The 12,565-nt window shown below is 30.5% G+C and overlaps 1 protein-coding gene across 1 annotated transcript in view; it reads right to left on the bottom strand.

The window, feature by feature from the left end:
* Positions 1–12,565, bottom strand: part of LOC129224998 (erbin-like) — a 48,579-nt gene that overhangs the window by 21,524 nt on the left and 14,490 nt on the right. Inside the window, exons 6-11 of the mRNA XM_054859546.1 lie at positions 10,388–10,462; positions 9,898–10,042; positions 8,523–8,595; positions 8,313–8,442; positions 7,026–7,211; positions 5,490–5,586 (exon numbers count right to left, since the gene is read on the bottom strand). Of these exons, the coding sequence (XP_054715521.1) occupies positions 5,490–5,586; positions 7,026–7,211; positions 8,313–8,442; positions 8,523–8,595; positions 9,898–10,042; positions 10,388–10,462 (706 nt within the window). The remainder of the gene's footprint in view (positions 1–5,489; positions 5,587–7,025; positions 7,212–8,312; positions 8,443–8,522; positions 8,596–9,897; positions 10,043–10,387; positions 10,463–12,565) is intronic.

The following is a 12,565-nucleotide window of genomic DNA, read 5'->3' as shown; positions in this document are numbered from 1 at the left end:
TAAATAAAATATCAATCAACTTGCAAATTGGCATCAATGTACCTGCAAGTGATCTTTATTGAAAAATATAAAAATTGAAACCTATACTCTAAAATATTTTTGCTGATGACTAATTTAGTTAGTGTAAATGTCACACCCGCAACTTTGGATTGGGCGTTTTGTAGAATTGCTTTTTATATGTGAAATTTGGCTATTAACATTGATTAGGCATATCCAACACATTTAATGTGAATATCATATTAGATTGCTGAGTTGTTTCACACAATAATTCTTTAAATATGTGATCAAAATACAAATTTTAGGGAAAAATTTATTGTTTTGTATATAGTTGGTTATACAAGGTGTTTCGTTTTAACCTGCAAGACCTTTATTTTTGCAACCGTTAGTCCTAGATGCTTACTTCCAATTGCAAAAATATTCAGATGCAGAGTAAAGATATTGGAAGTTTGAAGCAAAAATAAAAATGAGTCAAAAACTACAAAATTTAACTTTTTATACGGCTCTAGGTCCCCTAACTTATATTTAGAGAAATGGATTTAAAACTTACTGACACAAAAAAACTTGACATTTGTGCAATGAAAACTCAAGGAGATATTCCATTTGAAAGTTTTAGGGACCATGCAGAAGATGAGATTAGAACTTATTACCCTTTCAGAATAATGACAGGTTGGCAAAGTAAAAAAACACAAGGTATATTACATTTTTCATTTCTACTCAAAAATTCATGCAAATGTTATGCCGTGATACGCAAAACACGCTGCAAAACCTTGAACAATTTGAAAAATCACTCTGCACACATATAATTTTATATAAACACTCATTAACTGCTATATTTTCCCCCAAAAGATGTTACTGACGGCGAGTGTAAAATGGTGTAAGTTACAAAACGCTGCGTTTCATATCTCAGTGAATATTGGTCGTACTAATGACAAACTTTTTTTGTAATTGTTTTTCAGTGGATATTATTTCCCTAAATATCAATAAGTCAGAGGATCTGGAGCCCATGTAAAAAGTTAAAATTTGTATTTTTTTACTCATTTTTATTTTTACTTCAAATTTTCAATACCTTAAGTCTGCATCTGATTTTGAACATTTTTGCAATTGTAAGTATGCATCTAGGACTAACGGTTGCAAAAATAGAGGTCTTGAAGATTAAAACAAAACACTCTGTATATATACATAGTGGAATACATACAGAAAAGTATTTTATTTGAATATAAATTTTTGAAATAAATACCCGGGTAAATACCCATTTTGGGTATTTACCCAGGTATATACCCTGGGTATTTACCCCTAAAAATAAATACCCGGGTATTTTACATCACTACATGCAAAACACTGGAGAAGAATGCAATGATTTTCATTTGTGTGATAATGCATTTGAAGTTTTGCAAAAATGCTACGCTAAATACATGAGCCTTATCAGGTTAGACTGCAGAAATTTAATATCACTCCCCCCCCCCCCTCAAAAAAACTGCACTCTTGGCTATACCTCTCTTTCAATTGGCTATCTCAAAAAAATCTTTTTAAAAATTAAAAAAAAATCCTAAAAACGAATTTTTGTGTGTGTGCATGGGAGGGGAGGGGGGGGGGGCTTGATATGAAAACAATATTAAATTAGGTAAATAAATACCTTTGTGCTGAAAAGTAAAGTAAGAAACAACAACGTCAAATAGCGCAAATTGCAGATTACTGCAGACATGTGTTTTCGCGTTACAAGGAATGCCTTTTTCAACGTAAAAAGTAATGAGCTTATGAATGAAAAGGCATTCGACAAAAGTAAAGAGCAGGTAAGCAAACAGCTTAAAAGATAAATATGGTCGATTAACCAAACACCGATGAGAAAATCATAAACCAATAAAGAACCAATAGGAATGCAAACAAAGGGTAAGAGCTCTCTCACAGGCACAGTTCAACCGAAAGAAAGAATTCAATTGGACAAAGATTAAGTCCAAGCTAAAGCAAAAAGAAATGTCAATAACCATGAACCGCAAGAAAAGAAAAGCTGATTCCATAATATGGAGCCATATTATGGATAATGAGTCTCCCTATAATGAGCCATAAGCTCATTACTTTTTGCATTGAAAAAGGCATTCATTGTGACGCCTAAACACACATCTGCAGTAATCTGCAATTTGTGCTTTTAATGTTGTTATTTCTTACTTTAATATTAAATTATTTTCAGTAACTGCAAGATTTTATTTTTCAATAAAGCTCAACTTCAAATGAATTTTTAAGCTGCGGACATTCTAAATTTAAATGCTTTTCCTATAGTTAAGTGTATAAATGCAAGAGAAAGAAATTAGGGACCTTGACTTACATTAAAAATTTCCTCCAATATAAATTTAAAATTTTATGATCTTAACAGGTCAAAAAAATGAGAAATCAAAAAAGAATAATTTTTAGACACTATTTTACAAAGAAACTTATTTCTAAGCTACCTCAATAAGAAGGTTATTTTAATTTTAATTTATGGTAGGAAAACTTTAAAAAATGAAATATTTTATTAAAAGTTTAGAATGAAAAAAAAAGAAAAACCTCCTATACAAACACATCCTAATAATTCATTTATATTACAAGAAGTTCTGTCCAGAACTAAGGGAGCTTACTTTCCCGTATACCAATATCGACTTTCTTCTAGTATCGGATAATTTCTTTCAAAGTTAGCTAAAACTGCTAATTATTTCGAACATATCAAGCTGATTTCTAGAAACAAAGTATGCCTCGCCCATCTAAAGAAATAGATGCATTAAAAATAAATAAACGAACAAATAAAGTAGCAGCACCTTTTAAACACAAAGCAACTAATATATTGTTTTCCATTTAAAAAAAATATTTTAATTGCTTTCAAAAAGAATTAAAAATAATAAGCTCATTAAATTAAATACATAATACTAGTAGCGTTGCCCGACTTTGCCGGTTCTAACTTGAGAATAAAAATTATGTCTAGTGACGTATATATTCAACAATCAGGCTTAAATAAAAGAAAAAAACATCATGCAAAATTTCCCTTCCAAACGATGATGACAGATAGTAAAATACTTTTAAGAAATTAATATGAAAAAGATGGATTTAAAAAGCGTAACCATGGAAACACAAAATAAAATAAGTTTAAGAAATGAAAAATGAGAAGATGGAAAGAAACAATGGATTCAAGAAGAATAACCATGGAAAGGCGAAAATAAAATGGTTAACAACTTGAATGGAGATGAGATTTTTCTAACTTGATTTAAAATGGCTTGTAACATTTTTTCTTTGGAAATAGAAGCTTAGTTTTTCGACAATAGGTTGAGATAGATCTGGAGTAAAAAATGCCGCTTTTTCCAATGGTCTCAAAAAATAAATAAATAAAGAAAATGTGGGACAATTTCTTCATTTTGTATTGATAGATTTAATGAAGAAAGAATTTCAGTTAAGCCTAAAAAAATTCGAGCTAAAAACGTGAATAACTACTGCAGTAATCAAGTTAGAGCATTGAAACAAACTGCATAGAACGCAGAAAATTCTCCCTTTTCAATGATACGTAATATTAATATGTGCAATAATTTTTCATCCCCATATTCGGAAATTTATGTGAAAATTGGTCCCAAATTGGAATAAAAAGAGCTACTTATCGAACTTTTTTCGAACAAATCGGCAAACCATTCTAGTGCTGAAAGAAAGATACTGTGAAAATTTCAGCGTAATTGACCGGGTAGTTCTAGAGTTTTGTGCGTTCAAACAGACGTTTTTTGGAGACTTTATTTTATATTATGTAGAGATTTAAAATAAATCGTTCGCTTTTCCTGTTGCCAAAAAGTAATTGAAAAAAAAAGAATAAATGTACTTTCAAAAATTAAACAATAAAATTTCAATTTTCATTATTAAAAAAAAATCAAAAAGTGAAATATGGGAACGAGATGTCCTTGCTGAGATCTTTTGAACAAAAAAAAAGTTGTTCGAATCGGACTATTCACTCAAAAGTTATTAGGGGGGCACAGACCAACAGACATTTTTCCCCATCTCAATACCCTACTTTCCAACTTTTAAGTCTTCGATTTTTATTTTAATTATTTTTTACTTTTTTTGTTTTTGCGATAATTTTAAGATGCATTAAACCTTTTTTCATGTTGTTTTCTTCTTTCTCTGACTTTTACTGGGGTGCTTAAAATTTAATAAATGAATCAATCACTCACTCCCCTACCTTTGTTAATGATATTAGATAAGTTTGTGTACTAGATGCTGGTTGGTTGGTTGGTTGGTTTATTTGATTTTTATGGCTCAAGAGCCCTTGAGGGCTATACTGCGCCAAAGGATTTTTTTATCATATACTATTTATTTTTCATTTAAGAATTAAATCAAAAAAAGAAAAGTACTTATATTTTGAAGTAAAAGGCATAAAACTTTGAATATTAGCATTAAAAAAACAGCCGTTAAAACATGTAAACGTTAAAAACATTTAAACAAATTGTAGATTAAGAAAAAATGGATGAAACAATATCTTGAAAATAAGGAAAGGACAAAATCACATAATGAGGAGTACTAGATGCATTTGGAGCTTTATTAATTTTTTCGATTTCTTGAAACAAAACTTAACCTACATTCAGAATCCTTTTTTTTTTTAAAGCAAATCAACCAGATAGATCAAGATTTATGTAGGATTCTAAATTTCACATAAAATCCATTATTATAATTTATTTATTTTTTGAACTGCTCAAAATTGAACAAAAATCTTTAGGATAAAAAATGTGAGAAAGAAGTGACCTGGCTGAGATCTAACAAAAAATATTTGTGCAATATTACTTCAAATAAAATAATATTAATGGCAGGAGGGGGGGGGGGGATGATTGATAAACACAAATATCTCCATCTTATAGTCCTGCTTCCCCATTTTTATTTTAAGAAATATATTAGTTAATTTTACTTTCTGACTTGTATTATTTTATAAAGCTCTTTTATACGACATATTAAGCCTTCCTGAAAGCTTTTCTTTCTTTTTTTCTTACCATATCAGAGAAAATAGGCAAAAAGAGGAGAATGTCAAAATTTTAAGATTATATGTATCACAGATAGTCCAAGTTGAATGGAAATACAATAAAATACTCCTAAGAGTAATGTAAGCAAAATAAAATAAATAAGTAATAATAATATTGTAAAAATGCTATCGAAAGATGAGAGAAAATGTCAAAAATTCAAAGAAATGTGATAAATATTCAAATCATGGTGAAATCCTTAATTATTAATTTAAAATACAAACAGCAATTTGTGCATGGTTTTAAAATATTTTGAAAATTTTGCTAGGGTACAAATACAAAAGTGATGACCAGCTACAGGCTCTAGGTCCAGTTAGGCTGGTCCTAGTCAAATTATAAATCTCCGATGGAGATCAAAAGCTCTCTTAAAAACTAATCATCCCATTGCAAGTAACAACAATGGACATTACAAATAATAAAACTCATTTTAACATATAATTTGCACAAGGAGTATTAATGAAAACAAGAACTTCTAACCTCCTTCTAATGGTACTTGAGGTAACATAAAGCAAGTCAAAACTTTTTGCCCAGTAATTCGATCTGTATCGGACTGCAGAGGTATTAAGGGTTTGTTCTAAAATAGAAAAATTAAATTATTAATTATAGTGACTTTGTCAGTTTAATGTCATATTATATATAATTCCTGAAACATTTCACTCAGTATGATAAAAATGAACATTATATGTAAAGATTTTTTTTTTTTTTTTTTTTTCATTTTATTTAGTGTCAACATATACAAAAAATTTTCTGCATGAGTCAAAAAGTTTCTTCTGCTAAATATCCTTAAATATTTTGACAAATGAATCATTCGTCTTCATCATTTCAATTCATTGTTCAGATTTTTACTTTTGAAGTTTGCAGTGCATATTGAACTTTACAGCCTATACACTTAAAGCAAAAATAAACATACTTTTACTGAATAAGTGAAAGTTTAAATAAATAAATTGATTAAGCTTAAACTTTGCCAAGAAATGTTATTTAAGAATGGTATTATGTATGGGCCACTCTTCTGAAGACATTACAAAACTCAAAAATGTCCGTTTGAATCACTAATTCATGACGTTTCTATGTTTCTACTTAGTAGACTTTTGCATAATACTTAGTAAATTAAAAGGGATTTTTTACAATGTTACCAACGTTAAATAAAACCCTGTTAACATTATGATGAGGAACATAGTTTTCTAGTTAAAATTTACAATATGTGGAAGAGGATAAGAAAAACCAATGTTTTTTAAAGACTTTATTAGTGAGGATACATTATATAATTATAAAGAAAATGGTTTTGAAAAAAAAAAAAAAACCTAAAGCCATTAAGAAATTGAAAAGAAAGTCAAGGTTTTTTTCCAGACTCTGCTGAGGGGTACCAAAAAATTAAATTCTCCAGGAAATTCTGTCTTATTTTGCTATTTATAATGAATAGGGGGCTATTCATTAATTACGTAAGGATCCCGAGGGTGAGAGGGGTTAGAAAAATCTCTACATACCCTTACTGGGGGGGGGGGTGAGATATTTTCCAGGTCGATATTTCATATTAGAAATCGCGCGACCAAGTGGTTTGGCTGGGATCCTATTTCATTTGCTGCTTCTGGAAAGTAAAAAATGTATGAGGATGAACTGTTTCCTACTTGTTTTTCAAAGAATTGCATTGTGTATGGCATGAATTATTATTAACAAGTATCGCATCATTTATAAAAAACATTTGTCAAAAAAACATTCAGTCTACATTAATTTTAGTAAATATTTTTTTTTACACAAAAATGTTTTTTTTTATTTTAAATTTAAAAAGTGAATTTAAAAAATATCGATTTTATGTGATGCAAGATGTTTTTTTTTATTATTATTATTATCATTTTGAAAAACAAAACAGAATTTTACATAAGATGGAAGGGTGGGGGATGAAAAATCTTACTCATCTTAACATGGGGGAGGGGGGGAACAAAAATTGCCAAAATCATCCTTACGTAATTAATGAATGGCCCCTAAACACTAAAAGTATTTTTTAAAACACATTACCTGATTTTCAGACAGCCAGAGTGCTTGTAAATTAGGAAGTTTAGCTATGCTGAAAGGTAGATACTGCAAAAGATTACCACTCAGGTTTATGACTTTTAATGCTGAAATGTGACCAAGCTCATCAGGAATGACAACTAATTTATTGTCTCTTAAAGAAAGTATTGTCAACTTCAAACAACTTCCAATCTAAACAACATAAATAGAACAAATTAGATATTAATACAAAATTAAAAAATACACAAATATGAATTTTAAATCATTAAATATATCAGTAAATTTTATTTCTAATCAAATACAGATAACCATGCTAAAATCTTTATGCTACATCTACCTATGTACTATCAAGTATACAACATGCTCAAGAAAAGTATTTTCAGTTATAAACATTAATAACAAAAATACTAACAGGTGAAATGGGATGCGGCTAGCACAAAATTAATGAAAAACCTGGATTTTTTTCTGGCATTAATTGTCTGAAGCAGATGCAGCAAGTTTCTAACCAGTTGTGATAAGAACAGAAAATGAACTTCACATGAGAAAGCACAATGAACATTGTGGTTAACTGAAACAAAATCAACCATACCTGTGCAAAGCAAAACAATTTTTGCCGGGTGTACCATATGGATCCACCAAGTATCTTAATATTATACAATTTGATATCGAAAGTTTAAAAATTGGTATTATTCTAGCAAATAAAACTTAACAAAGTAAAAATGTCATAAGGCACTGTCGACCGAGGTAACTTTGGCCTTTGCAGGTAACATTGGCCCAACGTACGAAAGCACATTGTCTATACTGTAATAGACATATCATATCACACTCCAGGGTCCCCTGTACCTACCACTATTTGTGGTTTTACCGGTAAGGTGAAGCCTTGAAAACAGCTATATTTTTTATTCAGACCATAAGCCAAGCTATTCATGGTCCATCACCTCCAGAGGTACTGAGTCACTGGGAGGACTTTATGACCACCACATATTTAATGTGCCCCAATCACCATTAACGAACATGGAAGATCTTTAACCAGCTGGCATCCAACCCAGGACCCTTTGGTTACGAGTCTGATGCCTTACCGATCAGGCGACAATGTCCAACTGTAATAGGCATAGGAGGGTGATTACCACGTACCTAGGACCTAGTCAAAGAAGCAGGGGCCTGACTTAATCATTACTGGTAATACTGACTGACTTTTGTTTGCAGAGCCAATGTTACCCCCCCCCCCCCCCAAAAAAAAAAAAACAAGGCCAAAAGTTACCCAATTGACGGTATGTACAAAAGAGAATTTACCTCACAAGGAATTTCCTCCAACATATTATCATCTGCTATTAAAGTCCTTAAATTTCTCAATAACCCTATGCTTATTGGCAGCATTTGTAAATTGTTGGTACTTAAAACTAATTCTTCCAAGTTATGCAAGCTGGAATAAAATGAAAAATTTTAATTATTGAAATAGTATTTACGCTTCAAGAATAAAATTTAATATAACCAATCACTTACTTTCCAATGCTGTCAGGCACTGATATTAAACGATTTTCATCAACTCTCAATACTGTAATTTTTCTCAGGTGAGCTAAAACGAATTAAACAAGGATGTAGATTTCAACTTCAAGTACAAAAATTGACTAGCAAACTAGTATTTACATGCATGTAGTTTTCCCTAGTTAGTGATGTGCCGGATATCCAAAGGAAAATGGAGATCTGTATCCCTTTTACATTTGGCGGATCTTAAACATCTTTTACAGTCTTAAATTAGGAATTCTACATATAGGTAAGAGTACAAAATGCAATTAAATTACATTTGAATTAGATTTTTTTCCTATAAAAAATATAGGGTGTCATTTCAGATATTAGATAGTGATTTTTTTATGGATTAGGGGTTTGTATTTTTTTTTTTATTTTGGCTTTGCTGCACATTCTTAGAAAAAAGAAAGAATAAATTCTCTGTACAGGTTGTAAAAATGTTCCCAGCTATGCAATTTCATTGGTAGGGACAAGATTAGAGAAATGGAACAACGTTGCATTTATGTCGAACAAAAATTCGAAAACTGATTTCTAGTTTACCCAGTACATGTAAGCAGCTATAGACTCTAGCTGCTACATCTACTGAATAAGCCAAAATAATTAATAAGCCATTTTAATTCGCTTAAATATACTGCTGCCCTATTTTGCTGTGCCAAGCACAAAAGTTGCCTGCACCTTTTATCAAAATTGAGTTCATGTCATGTGGTGGTTCTATAAAAGATGATTTATCAGTGTACAATGTTTTATGGTCATTTGCAAATGAGAAATAATTATGATGTAATTCTGAAAAATTAGAATCTGAATCAAATATATGGAGGCATAAAACTTTAAAAAGCAGTTAACCATTTTGAACTTAGCTGCAGATACGAGTTTTGTGTTTAGCATGGCAGCATTTCTCCTGTTGTCACATTCCTCCCATGTTCCCATTCCTGCCAACTCTTCCCTACTCTTCCTAGAACTTATTTTAAGAATAAATCATATTCTTGGGGATGTTTTTGTTACAGCTGGATATTTTAAAGGAGCTGTGCCTTTACCTTTACAAGAGTACCTTCTGTCACAAATTTTACACTTAGACCAGGATTAAATTGGGTAAAAAAGTTGAGGTCCATTTCCATATTTACAAACCTACAGACGAAAAAGCCGTATCCATAGATCAACACAATTAACAATCCGGGACATCACTATCCCTAACACAAATATTTAAATTAAAAACTCATGTATTTAAACTTAGGACAGGAAAAATGTTAAAAATAACAATAAGCAACAGCTAAAATCAAAATTAATATTATACACAAGAGAATCTTTAATATCAAGTAATGATTCTTTTCATAAAAAAAATGGGGTAGCATACCTAAGCCATCAGGAAGTACTTTGATACGATTTGATGATAATGTTAAATCACTGAGGCTGATACACCCTTCAATTTCATCAGCAACTTCATAAATTTTATTCTTACTTGCATCTAAGTAAGTCAGTTTTTTGAGACCTCCCAAAAACTAATGGAAAAAGGAAGAAAACAATTTATCAGACTATCACATACATAATATAAATATTTTTGAATACAATGAGTATAAAAATCTAGCAATTACTCATATTATTTTTTTAAAAAGAAAATATGTAAAATATACCATTCAAAATATGCGGCATGGTCTTTCCTAAGTGCCTAAGTGGCTTATTAAATTTAGTTGTCCAAGTAGACACAGATAGACAATATTAAAATACACACAGAGAATGCTAACTAAATCATCAAAAACCTAAATTAAATAGCATAAACCTCCTTGAGAGTTTAAGTAGGATTAAAAGGCTCAAGTGTATCACTCTAAAAAAATTGTAGTACTTACTGGTGGAAGACAGTTAAGGTTATTACTATCACACCATAGCTCTGTTAATCTAGGTAAATTTCCTATCACTTCTGGCTACAAATGAAAAATGACTTAAAATAAAACAATGGATAAAATACAAGAAATTCTTATAGATACGTCAAAAAATCTCATAAAAGAAGTAATAGTGTAATATATAAAATTTTAGACAATCAATTGAGTTAAACTTCATTGCAGTATTATATTGTAAAACTATCTATAACTCAATTAAATGATGAATTTATTTAATGAACAGTTCCAGCAAACAACCAATAATTACACGGTTAGAAGTAGTGCTGTAGTTAGGGGAGAAAGTGGGGGGACCTCAAAATATTTCTTTGTTTTTTACTGCAAGAACAATGCATATGTAATATAAATTGTTTTCATACCACCTTTTCTTTTGGCAAAATCCCCCAAATATATTCTTTTTTAACTACAGCGTCAGTTAGAAGCACCTTGTTGCTTCTTTTCTTATTAATCCCGTTCAGCTGTTCTCATAATATTAATTATCTAATAAGTTTCAACATGCATTTTGGTTTTAAACAACAATTTGAAAAAGACTGATTTCAGTACAAAATTCAAAAATTAAAGATAATATTTACAGTCAGAAAACAATTTTAAAGGTAAATCTAATTTTGTTGAAGACATTATAAAAGATTTGTTTATGTAACACTAGGCAGAATACTATAACCAATTGCAGTGAAATTTCTCTGGAGCAACCACTATCAGCAAGGCCGGACTAACACTCCGTTAGTCCGTGCCCCGGCATGGAGTGAAAACTTCGGAGGGGCGCAAAAATGCCAAATCAAAACATGCAAAATAGTGAAGCCAAGTTTCTAAAAAAGAAAAAAGAAGAAACTTTTCGCGAAAAATTCCAAAAATTAAAATAAATCAACAACATTAATAACCGAACATTTTTCAATGCGTTACATGAGTGATGGATACCAAATGAAGGAGACAGTTTTTTTTTTACAAAAATATAGCAAAACTTTTTATGAAGTGGTAGAAGAAACATCCGGAATAAATCTCCATTCAATTTTTTTTTTTTATTTTTTTGTATCCACAAAAGCTTCTTCTGTATTTCCAAAGAATTTTTTTAATGCAAAAGGACGCATTTTCTCTACATATGAAGGGGAGCCAGGAAATCTCCCAGTTATCTACTCTACAATCAGTCGTGGCTATCATATGAAGTACAAATTTAGTTCTACTCTAATTTTGAATAATAGCAGGAGCTTTAATACACTATTTAAAAAAATATTTTAACAGTCTCCTTCCCTTCGGGTCTAACTTTTTTTAAAAAAAGGGCAGTCCATTTCTTTCTAACTATGGTAAAATAAAAATCTTCGCAATAATTGAAATTTAAAATTTAAAAAATATATAAATTAATTTGAATTTTGACATATGGAATTCAAATTATGTTTTTCGCAATCACGAGTGTGTGTATGTGTGTGTATGTATGTGCGTGTGTGTCGGATATGGACGCAACCTGGAGACGGTTTTCGCATGAGGAGCAGCATCGTGAGGCCGGTCGACGGTGGTGCTGCAGAGTGGGGGGGGGGGGGATAAAATCTTAGGAATTCAAAACAGTCAAATAAAAACAATAAGCAATGTGATTGCTCAAAAAAATGAACAAATGAGTAAAAGTGACATTATATTTTTTCTAGGAAATTTAAAATTTTTATAATAGTTATAATAATAAGAATAAAAATCAAATTTAATATTATTTAGGAATATCCTAGAATATATGCTATTAAAATACCCTAACTAACGTTTACGTTTCAAACCTTTTTTAGCGAAAAAAAAAAGTATTTAGTACATTATAAAAATAATGGAAAGCCTGTTTTTAGCGAAACATAGAAAAAATTAACATGATTTCTGCATAGTAGCCGCCTATCTTTTTACTTGGGCCACAGACGTTTGCATTTCAAACAAATAGAAATACAAGGGTGAAAAACTAAAAATTTCATGATTGAAAACTAGGAGAGAGTTTTTGCAATTTTTTTATTTTAGGTATATAGGAGAGTATCCCAGGAGAGAAAGGAAGGGAGTCGCAGATTCTAATTCATTCCTTTCACGCACCAAAGATAGCCTAAAACTGCCTTTTGCAACTTTAATGTCGAAAAATTTGCGGATGAAGTCCTTGAAGTCCTGTACGTAAAA

Source organism: Uloborus diversus, chromosome 6, assembly GCF_026930045.1.
Source record: "Uloborus diversus isolate 005 chromosome 6, Udiv.v.3.1, whole genome shotgun sequence".
Lineage (NCBI taxonomy): Eukaryota > Metazoa > Arthropoda > Arachnida > Araneae > Uloboridae > Uloborus > Uloborus diversus.
The sequence above is the reverse complement of the archived record's forward strand: the minus strand, read 5'-3'. Positions and strand labels throughout refer to the sequence as shown.